Source organism: Maylandia zebra, linkage group LG15 (assembly GCF_041146795.1).
Source record: "Maylandia zebra isolate NMK-2024a linkage group LG15, Mzebra_GT3a, whole genome shotgun sequence".
Taxonomy (NCBI): Eukaryota; Metazoa; Chordata; class Actinopteri; order Cichliformes; family Cichlidae; genus Maylandia; species Maylandia zebra.
Window position 1 is genome coordinate 30,489,667 of NC_135181.1, and position 20,125 is coordinate 30,509,791.

A 20,125-nucleotide genomic window follows, 5' to 3' on the forward strand; every position below is an offset into this window, starting at 1 on the left:
GTGGTGAATGTGGCTTCAGTTTATTCCTTCTCCAGTTCTCCAAGCTGCCTAAGAAGTCGAAGGAACTTATAAACTCTCCTGCACACACTTCCCTCTACATACACACACTACACCAGTTCCATTTCCCTACATGTGTATATGCTGACACATATTACAAGAATGACAATGCATTTTTTTAGTCTTTTATTTTTTTTTAAGTAAGGCAAGCTTTGCACCTAACGGGCACCCAGCTGAGAGAAATCCACTATAGCAGCCGGTCTCACTCCTCAGATAGGCTTTTTGGAGCAAGAAAGCCGGCCACCCACAATCTTGGCATGGAACATGGACCGTTTGTCACGGTCTGAGGACAGCTTGTCATGGGTCAGTGGTTTAGATTTAGCCGCGCAGTAGGTCTCCAGCAATTATTCCCCTCTTAAGCAAACGTCTGTGCTTGTCCACCGGACATACAGGGAGGGCTATGCAGCAGCTCCAGCACCGACCAGTTCGACACAGTGTCATTAGGGACAGGGGGAACTGAGAGAGCGGGAAGCCGTCCCATTCTCAGATGTACAAATGTGACTTATGAAATTGCAAGTCTGAGCATCACGCTTGGATCACACTGAGGTTAAAATCAGCACAGATGCAATTATATGTTAAATACATGAGTCTATACCTTCAATCCACGCTGGTAGAAACGTATATTATATCTACTTCTTACATGATCATAAAGAGTACCTATTATGTTCATTTTATCAAATACATATTTTCTGTCTTTGATTCTGCTGGTAGCTCTGCAAGTAGCTTTGCATATTACATAGTTTCAAATAATCCTTATTTATCTTACTCTGGTCTCAGTGCAGCCCCTCAGTTTATCATCTGTCTGTAACAACGTCATGGTTCTGCTTCTTTGACCCACTGTTTTATGTTTTTGGACTTTCAAGTTCAGTTTACTGATATATATCTTCTGTTTGATTCTTAGTTTGCTTATTGTTTAGGTTTTCACCTTCTGTGTTTTCAATCTTGAGGGTTTACTTCCAGTTACTGTTGTGTTTATTGTATTCCCTCTGTGTATGTCCTCAGTGTTTCCTGCCTTTCCTCTCAGTCTCAGTTCCCCCATGTTTAGTTTAGTTCTGTGCCTGCTTCCCACTTCCTGCTTTATTCTGCTGCCATTTGTCTCTTGTGTATTATGTTTAGCTTTACTTCCTCCCCTGGTCCACTCTGTCGATCATCCACACCACAAGTTTCCCCAGCAGTCTCTTTGTGGTCCCTTGGATTTTGTAGTTTTAATTCTTGGACTGTGACTTGGATTTATGTTAGGATTTATTGTTTTTATTTTTATTTTTTGGCGGGGGGGGGGGGGGGGGGGGGGGGTTATTAGCCAAAGGGAAAAAAAAAAATCTCACTTTTGTTTTTCAACACCGTCATTGCGTTATGCATTCTAGCCCCTCATTCCTCACTGTCCACATAGTGACAGCTGGGTTGTTTTAGCTCCCTTTCCAATACCTTTATGCCAACTTTCTCTGTATTTGTGGCCCTTTATTAACAGAACATTTAAACAGCAGGTGGTTGCTTATCTGAGATGACAATTTTAGGGAAAACCAAACTCAGTGACATCATAGAGAGCCAAGAATAGAAAAAAAATGTCAACATATGCTGAGCTCATTATTTGAAACTGTACAAAGATATGACCAAAAATGAGGAAAAGCAGAATCTATCCCTTTTTTTGTACCTCTGATTTTTTTTTATTAATTTTTTCAATTTCTCTAATAGAACACAGACTAAGACACAGTGAACCTATTTACAGTCTGGGCAATCACAGAGAAAAATATATAAATAGAATAGGTCCTTTTTAACATTTTGTGACACTTACCTTCAAGAAACTTTCAGTTGTAATAAATCTCAAGGTTAGAATGTGTGCATAGGCCTTTTAGCCTGGGCCTGACAGTTTAAATGCCTCTCACAGTACTCTTTCAGTATCTTGAGGTACATTTACTGAAATTACAGCTGTGTCAAGAAGCATTGTGTGCAGGCAGGGGATGAGGACTCAAACGCAGACTTTACAAAGGCAAAAATGGGAACTCAAAAACACTGCGTTATTGCAGGTTCAGAAATAATACAAAACCATGTCAAACCTAAACTGGGAGAATTCTAAGTGTACTGGGAGACACTGGGAGACACACAGCATGAGGGACAACACAACACTCACTCAGAGAAACACAGGGCTTAAATACACTGGGAAATAACAAGGGGAATGAGACACAGGAGGGGAGCACAGCTGGGAGAAATCAGACATAATGAGCCCAAAGGGAAGCGAAACTCAATACATTCGCGTAGGACACAGACCTTCAAAGTAAAACAGGAAATGTAACACAGATGCGGACTGACTAGGGGAGACAGAGCAACAAAGAAACACAGACACCAACATAAAGGAGGCACAGAGGGCAGCTACTAAACACTCAGAAAACTAAACAGAATACAAGAGACCCAAACACGCTACTGTAACGCATTACAATAACGCGTTACTGCCCATCTCTGGTCATAATACAAAAACCCTGAGACACAAGAAACTCAAAACACTGGGCCATGAGATCCAGGATCCTGACAAGCTGGAGATTTTGTACTTTTATGTAATATCTAAATCTGATGTGAATCTGAATAGACTCGTTTTTAGGGGGGCACTACCAGATAAGCCCAAGTACCCTTTGATCAACCCTATTAATCATGTTCAAGTGTTTTCAAACTGGATGAATAATGCAGTCAGTGGTTTCAAGCTGGAAAGAGATAAATGGAAGTATTAGCCTACTTGTAGCAAGGAATACAAGAAATATTAAAAAGTCTCTTTAGCCGAGATGCAAACCAGACAAGTCTTGAGCCAGAATGCCCCACACACTCCTTGAATCTATCGGCTCTTGCTAGAAGTAAACTTCTGAATCTGACAAAACAAGGGAGCTACTATTACGCTTGTAACACTGTGTGTGCTATTATATGCATGAAAATCTGTAAAAGAAGCTTAATAAGAATAAAGGAACTGAGTGATAACAACACAAACACAGTGTGGGCCTGTTTTGAGCAGAATGGAGAATTTATTTCTGAGAGGCAATTGAAATGTCAAGGTCTGTGGAGTGTAAGCATCAAGTTGTGGTTGGGGGCTGCCCTGAAAGCAGACTGGGAGTGAGTAGTCTGATGGCAGAGGTCCAGGCACCGATCTCCTACCCATAAGGTCAAACTGACACTATGTGGATGAGTGCAGTACTCTCCAGCCAGAATTGAAGTGGATAGAAAGGACATGCAGCTCACACTTTTGTTGAGGCAGGGCTAAATGATCACTATTAGGCTGATTATATTAGAAAAAGATTAGACTAGAAAAAGCACAGTGGCACGGTGATTAGCACTGTTGCCTACACCAATGTGATTCCACCACCTGACCTGCCTTTTCTGTGTGGAGTTTGCATGTTCTCCCCATGTTTGCGTGGGTTCTCTCCGGGTACTCCAGCTTCCTCCCACAGTCCAAAGACATGCAGTTAGTGGGGTTAGATTAACTGGTAACTCTAAATTGCCCATAGGTGTGAATGTGAGTGTGAATCATTATCTCTTTCTATGTGTTAGCCCTGTGACAGACTGGCGACCTTTCCAGGGTGTATCCTGCCTCTCGCCATATGGGATAGGCTCCAGCCCCCCTTGCGACCGTGACAAAGATGGATGGAAGATTTTCAATCCACCCGAGAAATCTTCATTATGGAAGCTTTCTCACCTGTATATAGCAAACGTGCTAGCAGTGTGGCTCAATAGAGCCTATGTTCGCTGCATCACTATGGTCCAGATAACTGAGGCCCATGACCCTCTTAGGGACACTCCCAATAGGGCTTAAAATCTGAGACTCTCCACCAATTGCTTTTAGAACTAAAGAAGCTTCTCGGATGAGAGGTGAAATGTCTTCACAAAACTTCAAGTCCAGACACTTTTCTTTCCAAGCTCCTTAGATTACCAGCATGAGGCTAACACACGTGTAGTTTTCAATCCTGCACTCCCAAATCCTAGATCATACCCAAAACCTCATGATTATCAGTGCCAAGTTTTATCCACTGACTGTATATAAAAGATGGTCATAGCCAGCACAACATCAGCCATTTGTTAGTAAAGTCCTGTTGTGCACTTTCATTATCACATCTTGGCAAATATTACAAGCGAAGTGTCTTGATGCATGCTCAATCATCCAGGTAAGTAAATCCCAAAAAGTTGATTCTGTTCATCTGGACGTAGCATTTTCAGTGGGAAAATGTTTTGTCACTCATCCAAGTAACTTGGTTTCCCCAACCTTATAAACAGCACATTTGCACAATGACTGAAACTAGCACCACTGAATGAACAATGGGCTGTGAGGTCAGTTTCTTGATCATTAATATGTAAATTGTCTTGACCATTGATCAACAGCAAATGATCAAAGACCATTGATTAATCGTCAATGGATGTTCTTCTGCTTCCCTGGCTGCTCTGTCTGGGGGATGATGTTCGCTCTGTGTTGTTCATTGGGCTAGTTTCAGTCATTGTGCAAATGTGCTGTTTATAAGGTTGGGGAAACCTGCAGCCAGCTGAGACTGAAGAAGTCACTTGGATGAGTGACGAAACGTTGCTTATGCTGAAGAGGCAGAAGGAAAATTATCAGACACTGAGACAGTCCAGAGCCTGTAGGAATAATCACCAGACAAGAATATGATGACAGAGGAATCTTCAGCAAGTGGGCGTGGCTGGTGCTGTCCAACTCTTCATTGTTGGTTGTCTGCCTTTCTCTCTCTCCAGCCACTTGGCACTTGTGATACCTGTTCTTCCCAGATGTGCTGTTGTTCCTTTGTAGTTGAGAGTACAACCTGAATGGATCTTGCTAGTTTCTGGGATCTTGAGTGGAGAACAGGCCATTCATTCCTTCGACCTCTGCTTCTTTCTCATACCTCTTCAGCCTAGTGGCCAAAGGTGTGAGCCTTTGTTTTGCAGTTTCCAGAGCTTCAGTTATGAACACCTTGCTGTACCTCTTATTCATCCGGGACCCGTCTCTCATGACTCTTCTACTCCTCAATTAACTGACACATCATTGTGGGCTTCCCTGATTTTGGTTTCAAGTCACGTTTTCCACAGGGGACTTTCTCTACATGCATCCTAGACCTTATACCCAAGTGCTATATCAGCCTACCATCAGTTGTCATGCTGTAAAGTAGAGTATTTTAGCATGGGAATCTATGGTAGTTGACTTGCTTTTAAAGCCAGCCTCATGTGGGGCACTAGAGGAACTGCACTTTTTGTCACTAAAAGACCAAAAAAGAAGGAAGGACAAACAAATTGTAATAATTTAGGAGAAGGTAAGAATAACTTGGTGACTTCATGAGAATATAAAGCTGTGTGACATGGCAGTAAGGGAACGTTTTGATTTTGAGGGATTTTGCTGCTTTGGATACAAGGTTCACTCTATCCATTCTCTCTCTGTGGCTCCCCACCCTCAGTCGGCTGGTGAAAGTGCAAACACTGTGTCCACTAAGGAGAGGAGAAGGAGGAGTACACCAAGACAGCAGTCTAACATCCCATGCCAGGCAGTGAGCCAGTCAGCATAAAGTCAGAATTGCCAGTGCTCACTTCTAACCCAAAGTAAGCTCTGTTGCCTTAAAAATACAAACAAATCAGGTGTGAATCCAGTTCAGTGCTATATTTAAATTTATGCATGTTATAATCCCGGGTTGACTAAAACCAACCAACAAATTTGAAATGAAACGAAAACAGCTACTCATATTTGAAGTTGTGTTTTGCTGTATGATATGTAAAACATTTTGTTTTCATGGTGGTGCCTGTCTGATATCGCCAGCATACTTAGACAACAGGTTCATCCTGTTCACTGGAATTCGTACTAAAGGGACCCGTGCGTTAAAAGTGTCTTGTTCAGCAGAAACTAGGGCTGCATAGAAATATTGTAAAATTGTCATATTTTCAGTGAAAAATTGCCACCAGTCTGAATGAAAACCTGCCAATTAATTGATAAAATCAATGTGTAAATTTGAGAAGTTGTCATCCCCCCAAAGAGAATGGGAAATTCTGGGGATTTCTTTGTATGTGGAAGCCAAGCAAAGGGAAGCCATTTAGAATTGGGCATTTAGAGAGGTGGGCTTAGAGAAATAGGAGTTAAATTTGCTTGTTTTATGCTGTATCCCTTTTACCTCAAACGTCGGACATCAGAGCTGGAAACAATATCCCTCCCGAGTTCACCTTGTTCAGTAGTAGTAGTTGGAAAGCAAGTTAAACAGGCTTTGTTTTCTGCCTTAGCAAGGCAGAGGCATTCAACCATCAGTAGTGATACAAAGGAATGCTTGTTCACAGAGCACGGTCTGTGTGTGGCTTTTTTAGGGAGTCACAAATACAGTACTCTGGTACAGTATAAGTTTTGCAGTTTCATTAGTGTTTATGTGCACTGGTGCCGTCTTGGATTTTTGACTTTTTCTAAGTAAATGTAAGAAACCTGGATTGATTGGCATTCCAGTTGAAAATTTCAGCTTGGAACTCTTGATTTCCAACCTCCTACTTTAAACACAGAATTTGACCAGCCTCTAGAGGAGGTGTGGACAAACTTTTTGGCTCAGTATATAACTTGCCTTCGTGCTTGATTCCTGGATGGTAGTTTGTTGGATAAAGGTGTTTTGCTGAACCTGCAAACTAGCTGCTAATCTCTGAGCGGTAGTCGTGTGTTCTTGTGTCAACTGGTTGTTAGCATAATTAGCATGCTTGGTGGAAAAGTGACGGCTCATGTTGTATTCCTTTAAGACCGCAATGGTTTCTTGGCAAATACAGACATACGGCCTTTAACCAAACTTCTGTGAAAAGGTAATTAGTTGTCCATTCCTTGTTAAACACTCTGCACTCACTGTCGACTTTTCTTTTCTTTCGCCCACTTATTGTTGCAGATAGGTTCAGAGTAGTAGCAGAGTAACAACAGAGAGTAGCCCGGGCTATTGGTGGTACAGTTTTCAATTTTGACAGCGCAAATGAGTACTTAATTACAGTAACTTCATACTCCATGCCCCGCCCTGCAACTTCATGGCTTGAGACATGGATGAGACACACCAAACTTCAGCGGGCCGGAATAAAAAGATCAAAAGGCCGGAGGTGGCCCGCGGGTCATAGTTTGCCCACCTCTGCTCTAGAGGTCAAAAATGAAGTCACCATGGTAGTGACAAAGTGACTGCAGTTCCTCGAAATGCTGTTACGAATGGCTTGCTCTCAAGTAGATTCCCATGTTAAAACGCCCAACTTTACAGGTTTTGGCCTCTAAGGATAGCGTGCCCCTTTATTACAATTGTACATGGCAAACTCACCTGTTTAACCTTTATTAATACTTAAAGGTGGCAATGTGGCTTTCACTAACAAGCGACAGCTGTTACATACTGCCACATTCAGAGGTACATCGATACCTCTGAGCCCGGGGCCTTGTGTTTAACACCCCTAGTCTAGAAGCATTGGCGTGAGGTTAAAAGACACTGTGGCACTCCGCAATTAAAGGAACTCTCTCCCACCCTCCCACTAATGAGGATTAGACACAGTACGCACTATCAACCTGGAAAACAGCTTGCAAGACACAGAAGACAACTAACTAGCAAAGTAACACAGGAATAAAGTATACATTATTATTATTATTATTATTAAATAACAATAACAAGTAAATAAGGGGTCACATGGGGAAAAGACAAGAGTGGAAAGTAGTCAAATCAAATATAAGCAGTAACTGTAACTACAACTAAAGACTAAAAATAGTAAAAAAAAAAAAAAAAAAAGGATGAGAATGTAAACAACAGGCAAATTATGAGTATAAAAGTATAAAATATTTATTAGTAAACAGAATATGTGGTTCTGTGAAAGAGCAAAAACACAAAACTCCATTACAATGTTGGGTCAAAAACAAAAAATAGTAATAAAAAGACAAATCTAAAATAAAAAAGTGGCTCTGCAAACTTGTGGGTAATATAATATATATAACCAACTGAAAATGTAAAAGCTGATCTAAATGTTATATATTATCAGTTAAAACACTGGTCTAAACTTAGCCACAGGGAGGCCAGTGCACTTCTAGTACCACTCCGAAGACAGGATAAATGGGCTGACAAAGAGAGTTTTAGAACATGAGTTTGAAATCAAAGGGGTGATGAGGAGGGGTTGGGTAGGTATGGTGTTAAGGTGATGTGGAAAGAAGAATGGAAATGGCTGTGGTGAATACATACTTCACGAAAAAGATGCAGTGTGAAAGTGATAAGAGACTCAAAGCTTTTGTTGGGAGAATGTAGCTAGGAAGGTTTACGAGATAGTACTGAGACCTGGCATGATGTATAACTTGGAAACAACAGCGCTAACAAAGGGGTGGTAGAGTTGAAGATTTTCATCGGAAGTAAGTAGGATGGACAGGACTAGAAATGAGTACATCAGCAGACAGCTCAGACTGAGTGGTTTAGAGACGACGTTAGAGAGGCAGGATGAGATGGTTTGTACATGTGCACAGGAGAGATGCTGAATATATTGGACAAAGGATGTGAAGGAGGACATGCAGAGGGTTGGTGTGACAGAGGAGATTACTTATAGATATACTTTCATTATTACAAACTGGGTACATCTATTTATATAAGCGATCACCTGTCTAAAAACATGCCAGAAATTAGAAGAACATTGAAGAACCTCTTCTAGCACACATGGTTTATTGGCCAGGTTTCACCATCTCACCGGACTTTCCTTTTGGCTTAGGCGTGTTCTGTTAAACGCTTATTTGATGCCAGGCCACGCTGTACATCAGTTATATTTACAGCATGCAATGTCTGTCACAGCAAGTTTTGTCATACTCTGTCAGTTGCATGTACATACAAGTCGTTGTCGGTGCTATTGAACAGAATCACTACCAAACCAAAGCTCCTGATAGTTTTAATTAGACCAAAGCATTTCTTCCTAAACTGAGTACAATCCCTTAGATAGCAGTTGCAAATTCTGAGAATTTATGCTGAGGTCCAGGGTCAGTTTGAACCCTGCCCGTGGTAGGGTTTAAACTGGAAGCTACACGTGTGGGATGAGTTTGCTCTTTAGTTGCTATTGCAGCACCTGAAGTAGGAAATGGGGCCATCTGTGTTAACACGTTCTGCTGAGTTCTCTCTGAGCCAAGTCATAAATTTCCCTCAAGTGGTAGCAGTAACACCGCAGGCTGATCTGTCAATCCAGCGCCTCTGCCAGAACTCGTGCAGCTGATGCCAAGTCTCAGCTTGTCTGCAGTGGTTTTACACCAGCAGCCTGTAAGGAGAACTGAATGTAGTGCTTACTTGACGCATCCTTTGGAATGTCTTGTTGGTTGGTACAAGTGTTTAGATCAGCCAAAGACATTCGCTCCAGTGTGTGTAACCCTATAACACCAGCAGGGATAGTAATTAGGACAGGCTGACTTTCTGCAGTCCATCCAGTCTTTACTTCTCCATAAATCAGACTAAAATATACTTTATCACTTTATGCTAGCACCCATCACCGCTGACATTTGCACACTATTGGCTCTTTGGCAGGATGCTTTGCAGGTACGGTATTGTCCAAAAGTCTTGAGCAACATGTGCAAACATACATGGAAATACAGAAGCCAAAAACAGAGTTTGTACAGTTCTAATACGCATAGAAGTCAATATTCGATGCAACCATCTTTATTCTTCAACACAGCTCTAACTCTTAGGCAGGCTATTCTTTAATTTCCATTTACCACACTGGTAAATGTAAGGTCCTTACATAGGAGCAACTTAGGGTTCAGCAGACTGGAAAAGCCAGGGATGAAATCAACCACCAACTGCACCAACCTTCAAGTTAGTAGATGACCTTCCCTGCCTCCTGATCCGCAGTCAACCCACTGCTTCAATGTTGTTGAGGTCCAGAGTTTGGGGAACCCAACCCAGGACTGACAAAGGGCTGTTGTATGTGTTTTTCTATCCAGGTATGCTTTTACTGCATTGGCAGTAAGTTTAGGATCAATACCAAGATATGCCAAGTTTAACGCTAATATCTCTGGGAATCACCTTGTTGGTGGAAAAATACAGTTTTATACTTGTTATCGTTGGCATTTTTATAGTTTCAACTGAAGAAATAGGAACAAACTTGTGTGTTTTTGTGGCAGGCTGAGATTTAAAATCTTTGCTCAGTTGTCTGTTAAGTGTAGGTACAACACTGATTCATCCCAGGATTTCCTGCTCTCTACCAGAAAATCCTGAAAGAAAGGTGTTGGAGTGGCCTAGTCAAAGTCCAGATTTAAATCTGACTGAGATGCTTTAGCATGACTTTAAACAATCCACTCATGCTCAATAACTCTCGAGCAGTTCTGCAAAGAAGAGTGGGCCATAATTCCTCCACAGTGATGCGAAAGACTCATTGCCAGTTATCACAAACACTCGATAGCAGTTTTTGCTGCCAAAGCTGGCGCAACCAGTTTTTAGGTTTAGGGAGTAATTAATTACTTTTTCACACCCAGCCAGGTAGTAAATCAATAATCATCATTAAAACAGCATTTTGTCTTTACTTGAGTTATCTTTACATAATATTATAATTTATTTGATCATCTGAAATGTGCAACAAATATGAAAAAAGAGAAATTAGGAAGAGGGCAAAAGCTTTTCACACCACTGTAGTCTTTTGTCAGTTTTGGTTATTCTACAACTCAAGAATGAGGATCATTCTTTATACACTCCCTGGCTCACAACATGTCAATTACAAGCCAACAGGCACGTGGTTTCACAGATCCACCTGTCGCTTCACAAACCAAGACCAACCAGACAGAGGTGGATTATTATGAACTTTGAATGATGCAAAGCGAGTCTAGTAGAGTCCAAGAACCAAAAAAGGGAGTTTGAAATAACCATGCCTATTTGTGTCCTGAAGTGATGATGGTCAGCTGGGACAGGCACACATTCAAAGAATCAACATCCTAAACAGATTATAGCATAAAATAAGCAGATTATAGCATAAAATAAGACCGTTATGGTCCTATCTCTTATCATTTCCCTTTAATGAGAACAACGTCCAAACCATTGACTCATGCTGTTATTCAATATATGGGATGTTGGAATAAAAAAAATGATTAAATAATCAAATCCTTGATGGATGCACAACTTTGTGAACTGGAAAAACTCTAGGTCTTGTAATGACTAAGTCACTTAGGTTTATGAATATTGAGTACTGACATTAGGAATAGTCTGAAAATGATTCAGCAGCACATTAAACAGACACCCTCGGGTGCCGCCAAGTGGTGAATACTAACAGCTGCAACGTTGCTGCCCTGTCAAGCAGCAACTCTCCCAACAACTGCACAACGAAACAGATTCAGACAAAAGAGGCTTTTATTATAATAGAGGATATAAAATAAATATACATGACTTCTTCTCATTTAACAGTCATTTGTACAGTGAAATTTGGACAAGTTTGCTAAAAGCAGCTAAATAAATTTTTACTTTTTCGGATTTTCGCTTTTTCGCCGACCTATTGCTGCTTTATCTATAAACACTATGAAAAGACAATACCATTTAGGCCATATGTATATTTCAAACTCACGCTCACACGCACTCACGTAATACAGATAGAATGTCAAAAATGGACAGACACCCCAATCTGCAAAGCATTACTCTGATGTGGCTCGGGTGGGGGGGGTGGGGGGAGGTACTTTTTGTAAATACCCATTTTCAAAAACATTATAAACCTTCAAAAATGAGCTAAAGCTTTCAACAGGATGTGAAGAAACAGCTGCCATGAAAACATCTATGCAAGGTGTTAAAGAGATAACAAATGAAGTTCAACTAGGACCGTGCCGTACTTCCTTGCAATACCAATTTGTACCACAAGGTGGCGCAGCAAGTCAGTGTCACCTTAACTTAACCACCAGGCAAGTAATTATAAGCACATTCTTATTTACAATGGCGACCTGGGCAAAGAAAAGCCTCTTGAAAAAAAAAAGGTGATTTTTATTGAAAGCTTTAGTCAAAATTTGCAGATGGTAATTACAAAAAAGGTTTTTAAATAACAGTTACTTTTCTGCTTCCTCTCTAATCCCCCCACAATGGGACAGAGTGTCAGTGGAAACATTTTGTGATTTTTATGCCAATTTCTTTTCTTTTTAAAAAAAAAAGGCAAATGGCATCACTTCTTTCAACTCTGCAGATGGAGCGTCTGTCCGCCTGTACAAAGTGTTGCGAGAGCGACAGTAAGTGCTTATGTTCTCCATTGGAAAAAGACAGGCACATGCAATACTATCAAAAAAGAGGCGATGTGAGAGGACGGGCAGCCTAGAGGTGCACTAGATTTTATAAAAGCGTTGTACAAGTAAGTGTCCTTCCACACACACACACACACACACACACACACACACACACACACACACACACACACACACACACACACACACACACACACACACACACCTACCTTCTAACTTTCATAGCACTGCCAGAAGTTTAGTGTCTAAAGCGAGACATTAAAAAACATTAAATACCATATTTTTTATTTACCACTAGATATTTTAGCAACGACAGTGCATTAGAAGACAATTACTATATCTCAATGAGAAGTCCTTAAAATGTTTTTTATGTACAGCATTTCAAAACATAACTGCGCTTCAGTAATGTGTGAGGACGATATCTATGAGCAGAGAAAACAACAGCCAATCCTGCATCAGGATTCTTTGCAGTCAAATCAAATAGATACTTAGCTGCTAACAATATGCTACATAGTAACAAGAAAAATAAAAGACTGACAGAGGAAGTGTGAAAATACAAAATTAAAACCCCATGACAAGTTTAGCTGATGAAATTTAAAAAAGAAAAAAAAGGCACCATCCACTCAAACTAAAACGTGGACCGTTAGTTATCATTCCTGTAAGTAAGGACAGCAACACTGTGGAACCGAAGCCAGTGAGCGATCACAGGCGTCGGCGTCACCTTCATTCTACTGTACAGTGAGGTGGTGTGAACACATTCAGTAACTAGACGTTCATTCCACGTGAGCTTATTTATGAAGAGGAAACAACCAGGAGCAGGAGAACTATGGTCTAGCGAAGGCGGGTCTGTCTGACAGAGGTCCCTTTCTATAGCTACTATAGTTAAGGCAGAGGAAATTCAAACATGGGTATTATTAATACATGTATGGAAAAAATAAATATGATTGTATACTATTCATATATATATGCATTTCTTTACAATAATTCTTTTAGAGTACATTTTAAAATGCTGTGGGGGGAAAAGGACATAAATGAGAGCTGTCTTGGTCTACTGTACTCAGTATTTCACAAGAAAGGAATACACATCACCCAATAAAATATAATAAAACCTGTCAACTGCAAAACCTAGAAACAGGTAAAAGCTTTAGTCTGGGATTTCTTTGCATAGGAGTTTGTCTTTTGCTGGAGCCTCGTGCTCATTAGTAATACTTGTGACACCTCGTTTGTGTGGAGAGAGAAATGTACAACAAAGAGTCTCAACATATCCTCACTGCTACTCACTTCAACTTCAAATACACACAGTAACGGGAGGCCAAAACCTTTGAATAACTGCTGGTTTAGATCCCTACTGTGTGCCACTGACCTCCCCCCCCAACCAGTGGATCTGTCTGCCAGTCTGTCAGAAAACAGTAGAAGTAAAGATGAACTAAAGACACGGAGTGCAAAAAGCTACTTCATCTGGACATTTCAGGTACAGGTGCATTCCTTTAAGTTTCTCTTTAAAGCTGCTATAATCAAGATTTTTAGATAAGCAAAAGCTTCAATGACCATGCTTCCCATTAAAGGGGCCACAAAGTGATGGATCCAGAAAGAATTATAAACAGTTTTATGGAATACTCAAAGACCTTTGAACTGTTTTGGTTTATTTTCATTTAAAAAAAAAAAAAAAAAAGGCTGCTTGCATGTTTTTCTCCATGTTCGTTACCAAGGAATGGCAACATGTCCATTTTTTAACATGCAGCAAAAGCAACTCAGCAACACTAATGCCAGTGTGCCTTTTATGTGCACATTTTTCATACTAGCCTGGCAACAGGAAGGTGTAACCATTGACATGCTGACTGACTGCTAGCTTTCCAAGCTCCTCAGACTGCTGCTTGTTATGGTTTTTCAGCTAAGACACTCTCCGCAGACATGGTTTGGAAGGTGAAAGACATTTTGCTCATCTAATCACCTTCCAAATTTCTTGAAAGATTCATAGGGAGGTGTTACATGTTGCTTTATGTCCTCCTGCCCCAAGAGACCAAAAATATCAATTACTGCAGCTTTAAATGAGTTTAAAACATAAAGGACCCTGCCTTTGTGTCATGTAAACACTGAACAGTTCAGAATCGCTTAGCATGAAGAAAAAAAAAAAGGCATAACTGGGAGATTTTTCTATGGGCTTTAGAAACAGGACACACATGCTCTGAGCGGCTTGTTTTTAAAAATGGCTGTGGGGAAAAAACCCACAAACTAAATTTGCAGTTTTTCCACATTTACATAATTTTAATAAATGCAGTTTAGAATAAACTAAATAAATAAAATAAAACTAAATACTATAATAAACAAAGTTATCTGAATCTAATTACTATATTTTTTAATTGAAAAAATGAACCTGGGTCTTTCTGGTTAGGGGTAGGTTTAGGTTAATCCAGCTGTTTTATGGATTTTGGTCTATTTAGCATGCTCACATTCTTCAGAAACCAAAGATATTGTGCCAAACGGGCAACAGTCCATAAAACCTCTAAAACTCTAAGCTCTGTAACTCTATACGGGTTATCAAAGACCTGTGGGACATTAACTGACATTATATCTTTGAATTTTGAAAAAGGTTTGATTTTAAACAGTATCCATATCTCATCTCATCAGACAATGTATGCACTAAAAATGTAGATAGTGGCCATTTACAGAAACAACCACACACTCAGATTATGCATGTCCTGTTTTAAATGAAAAACCCAGCAGTATGTAAATTTTCACACTTTTTTCACATTGTGGACAATTTTGACTAAAACTGTGACAAACCTACAACACTAGAAAGGACTTTCTCTTGTTTAAGAATCAACAATATTTTTTTAAAACATGATTTCAAACATATTTTAGGTCAAAATTTGACATGAATCCTGTTACAAGATCCATCCAGATGCACTTTGCTTTAAATAAGCATAATTTAGCAGAACAAAATAAGCAGAACTGAGACTACCCACCTATCTGCAGTTAGTATCAATGCATGAAACATAAAGCCTTAAAAAAGTTCTATTCAGTGGTAAAATTCTAATGATGTTGCTAATGTAACGCGGGTGGGTACTTTTAAGCATCAGTGAACCATAACTGGACACAGAAATACAATTATTTTCATTATACACACATATCTTGCATGTTCTGATTAATAAAAAAAATCCCTAACACCATTATCTATTTGTACTATTACAGCTTTGATAAGGACAGAGGTCCAGTTCTCTTTCCAGCCACAAGGTGTCAGTGTTTCCTAATTAAACTGCAGGTCACACGTGCAATAAACACAATGTCTCTTTTCCTCTGTATGGGGGCAAATGCAGTTAGTCAAATAACTGGGTGCATTCTTTAACACAGCATGCAGGGTGGTCATTCATGATGGAGCAAGTTGTCAGGAGGATATGAAAAGAGAAGACTTGCTCTTACTGTTGTATTGTTAGTATTATAACCCGTAAAATTAATACTAGAAATGCTTTTAGCAAAGTTTACTGTAAGTATCAAAGGTAAACATACCGTATGAACTAGTTCATAGTGTTACATACTGTGTAGGTAGCATTTTTTTTAACAATATATTGTGGTGCAGATAATAATCTGCATAATAATTTTAACTAGTCCATGCTGCGCATTGCCACTTCTAACAGTGAAAAACAGCCTCAAAGACAATTTTGTATGTGAACAGATCCCTAATAACTTTTCTGTAAACGCCTGAAAGAAATTCTGAAAGGGAAAATCCCCATATAAAAAAAAATCAGATTTTCAAAAATACTGAAGACAAATTGGTTTGTGTTTAAAAAAATAAGATATGATCAATATGATCTTCTGAAATGTAATGAAGTATTACTTGAAAAAGAAGACTTTGTGCTTAAGGAAGAAAAACAGATTTGTGGTAATGCAGCCATTATGTTTTGCTCATTACCTAGAGTTAGATAAAAACACTGATATCACACTCATGTCTGCAGCAAAATTTAAAAATGTTACTACCAGCCCATCAGTTTAGCTTAGCATAAAAACTGGAAATAGGGGGAAACAACTAGCCTGGATCTTTTTTTATTTTATTTTTGTTATTAGTATTATTGTATTTATTTATTACAGGCTACAAGCACATTTTAGCTCATAAGTTAGCATGTTATACATCACTAGTTTGACCTACACAAAACACTGAAGTTTAAAGTGTCATACAGATAAGTTGTTCTAAGAAGTAGTTTAAAAAAATAAATAGTAAACGTATTAAAATGTCCACATATAACATCATTAGCTTTAAAAAAAAACAAAACCCATGAGCTTAAGAAAAGCTGTTATCCTCTAATAGCCCCATGCTAGCTCTCCTTTAGTGTTTCCAGGATTTATGCTAAGCTAAGCTAATTAGCTACCAGGAATGGCTCTACACTAAAGATACAGGCAATGTTGAGAATTATATTGATTATAATAGTAATATAGTGGTAATAATAGTAGTTGGCAGGTTGCGCTACTAACAATGTAATACATATATTGTGACATTTATTGTGACTTTTTCACTTTCTACATTTCGGAAGAACAATTTTGCTGAATTTCTAGCACTGAAAGGCATTCATGTCTCACAACTTGGCTTGGTACCACCCACATGATAGACTCAGGTTGCACAGAGCAACATACATTGATTTGACTAGGATGAAAAGCGTTGTCAAAAACACCAGTCAGAACTTGGGTGAAGGGGTCCCAAATGACTGGAGGGTGTCTCAGTACAGACACTGGCTCCATTGAGATTGACATTCATATTTGACCCAACAGTTTTGCTGTCCCTTGTTCATAACGATATTAAAAAAAAGGCAATTCCTGCACAGGGAACAGGAGTACGGCAACCCTGGGAGTGTTATACACTACAAAACTTATTTAATTGACATATATACTATATTCAACACTGTGCTCTGACTAGAGAACTACTAGTCAGAACACAGAGGGTGGGAGTGAGCATATCAACCTGGTCATTTAAGTCTCAGCGAGAAACTAGAGTGTTTCCCTCACAGCTTCTTCAATTGTAGCACTTATTAAATGTCCTTCATTTCACTTTTCTCACAAGTTGATTCATTAATTCAAAATGAACTCAGACATACAACGGGTTGTATACACTGGATATAAAAATGTAAATAAGTTGCTCATACCTCCATGCATGTACTAAAGAAAGCACCCATTGTCTTTGAATGTACCCCAGTCTCTACCTGCATACTCAGTGTGGCACCGCAAGGGTGATATGGAAGAGGGCGAGCCTCATATTTGTTCCAGCTCTTTGCAGATCGGTTCAGTGGTCAGTGCAGTTCTAGTAAGTAAAAGGATAAACAACATGCATAAAAAACATACTGTACACACACACACGTGCACACGCTCATACACGCCCACGGGACAACAGAGATAACAATAAAATCTTAAAAAAAAACAATCTGACATCAGGCAGTAACAGTCTCAAGAAGCATATGTCGGAGGGGGGGAAGCGTACTGTTTAGCTGCCCTGTACGATTATGCGCATCTTCAGAAACCTTAAATGTTTCAAGGGTCCAAAATAACACAGGTGTCACAGCAAAGTGAAAACCAGCGAACAAGAACGCACTCCGGAGCTGCCGGCCACCAACAAGAGGTGTCAAAACCTCCCGAAGACGCTGCCATCACAGAAAGCAAAGCTCAGCTGTTAAATGGTTCTTACTTCTAAAAGTGATGGCGTGATCACATTATACAGAAGCTGTAAAAAGACAACTGCTTTTCTTACATTCCAAATCCAAATCTAGATAAACACTTCTAAATATAGAAACCCTATAATATCAAGATTTAAGTTAATTGTTTTTATATTTCCCTGCAATGACATCAGCTTAAAAGCTGAGGTTTTTTTTCTTTGTAGAAACTTTTTTCTTAAAAGGTTGGGTTTAGCTCAAACTTTAGCTTATCGTCATTTGATTATCCGTGATAATTATACACTAGAGATGACAGTAAAGGGCTTTTCCTTTTAAGTTGCCTCACATCTGATCGCTTCTGTATGTAACAATATTTATAATGACAAGTTAAACTTGAAAAGTCTAGCAAACGAGCAGGAGAAAAAAACTCAAATAGAAAAAGGTGCTATATAATATACTTGAACACAGCTGCGATTCTTCCTGGTGAGGAACGTTGTGTTTGTAAGTGCCACGGTTCTGAGTCTGTGTGTGAGACGCCTTGACATCTATCTTACACCTTTTTTTTCCCCAGTCGATTTAAAAGTGTTTCAACGCGCCGATGAGGCAGAATTTGTTTTCTCATTGGATTTCGTTTGGTTCCTATGTTCATCAGCCTTCGTGTTACAGTGCCGCTGAAGGCTGTCGGGCGAAAGGTCAAAGGTGAGGGCAGTTTGAAAAGAAGGATGACTGGAGTTGGAATGATGTAATGAAGGGACAAGGGTCCAACCGGGACACGGGAGCCGTGGAGCTGAGGTTGTTGAGGGTTGGCTGAAGACAAGGAGGAGCTTGACTCCTCTGCTGGTTAGGGAGTGACAAGGATCCTCAGTAACGGTGGGTCTGGTGGGAGTACTGGGAGCTCTGCTGGGTTGATGATGAGTATCCCATGGTGCTCTGGGGTTGAGTGGAACCTTGGACATTGCTTTGGTAACCAAGGCGGGAGCCAGAGTGCTGAAAGAGAGAGAGAAGTGGAGACGCAGTCGCTAAATCACCAGACTTCTTATTAGCAAACATTCAAACGGTGACTCTGGAGGTGTGCAAAATATTGTGTTTTTAAGGCTACATCCAGACATTGCGCTAATGAGCGCGACTTCCTTCCAGATTCAGTTGTCTGCAGCTAATTAACCTTTCCTCATAAGCTGTTTTCCACATGGATTTCAAAAAATTGGGATTATGATATTTCCCTGTGTGTTCAGTGGCTCTGGGATTATTTCACTAGTAATGAAAAAAAAAAAGTCTCATTTACACGCTTGGAGACATGGACTGTAAAAAGTACTGGTGCTGAAATTTCAACGATCTGGATATTGCTTTGAGAATCTGAGACCTCAACTGTTTGCATGCCTCCATACCACAGTTGTGGGTTCTTGGCTACACTGTTCTAGATTAGGGAAATGATCGGTGGGTGGTGCATGATGGAATATATGTGGATAGAGATCAATAAAGGGAAAAAGTAGGACACTGACAGTAGCAGCTATAGCCACACTCGTGCTGTGTCTGACCACTGCGACAGTTTATTTATACATCAACTGAGGCCTGACAGCCACCAGCTGTGTCACTTGCAACTAAGCATATCTCTGTATGCAATATACTTGTGTGCCTCGCTGATACAGAAGCGGGAGAGGTCAAAGCGGTCACTTAGATCACACCATGCTCTGTTAAGTACTGACACATGATCTCCCTGCTCCTGCGGTCATGTAACGCTCAAACCTGAGCTAACCCCATACGTTGCTGATTAGTCGCTGATCACATTTATTTTCTGCAGCAGTCGGGTTCTCCTTGAAAGTCAAAATATGTCATATGCCAAACTTTGGCATCCAGCTTCACTTCATCACAGGCCGAGAGCTGTTGTCTCTTTGGCCTCGTGATAAGAGCTGAGCCGGCGATACAGGAGGTGCCTGAGCAGAAAACAAAAGCTCACAGGCTCCATTGTGATTTGATATCAGCTCTGTACAGTCCTTATCATTTAAACAACATCTTGTTGTTGTCTGGTATCTGAGTGTTTGAGTATACATTTTTTAGCCTGCAGCCCCCTGTAAGCATTCTCAGCCCAACAACATGTTGGTTCATGTCTTAATACGTTTAGATTTCCCTATCCTAACTGCCTAACGCAGGTTTTTTTCCTTCTGAAGATCATGTCAGTTTCTTAAAGCACGTACTTGCAATCAAACTGAACTCAAACAGGAGTTTGGAGTGTCTCATTTTCAGTGCTGGAATGGTACATCCTGCTGTGGTCGAC

At 40.0% G+C, this 20,125-nt stretch overlaps 1 protein-coding gene across 1 annotated transcript in view; it reads right to left on the reverse strand.

Annotated features, from left to right (window-relative positions):
* Window positions 1-11,333: 11,333 nt before the first annotated feature.
* cdk19 (cyclin dependent kinase 19) overlaps window positions 11,334-20,125 on the reverse strand; it is an 80,187-nt gene continuing 71,395 nt past the window's right edge. Inside the window, exon 13 of the mRNA XM_004566234.5 lies at window positions 11,334-18,840. Within this exon, the coding sequence (XP_004566291.1) occupies window positions 18,715-18,840 (126 nt within the window). The 3' untranslated portion in view covers window positions 11,334-18,714. The remainder of the gene's footprint in view (window positions 18,841-20,125) is intronic.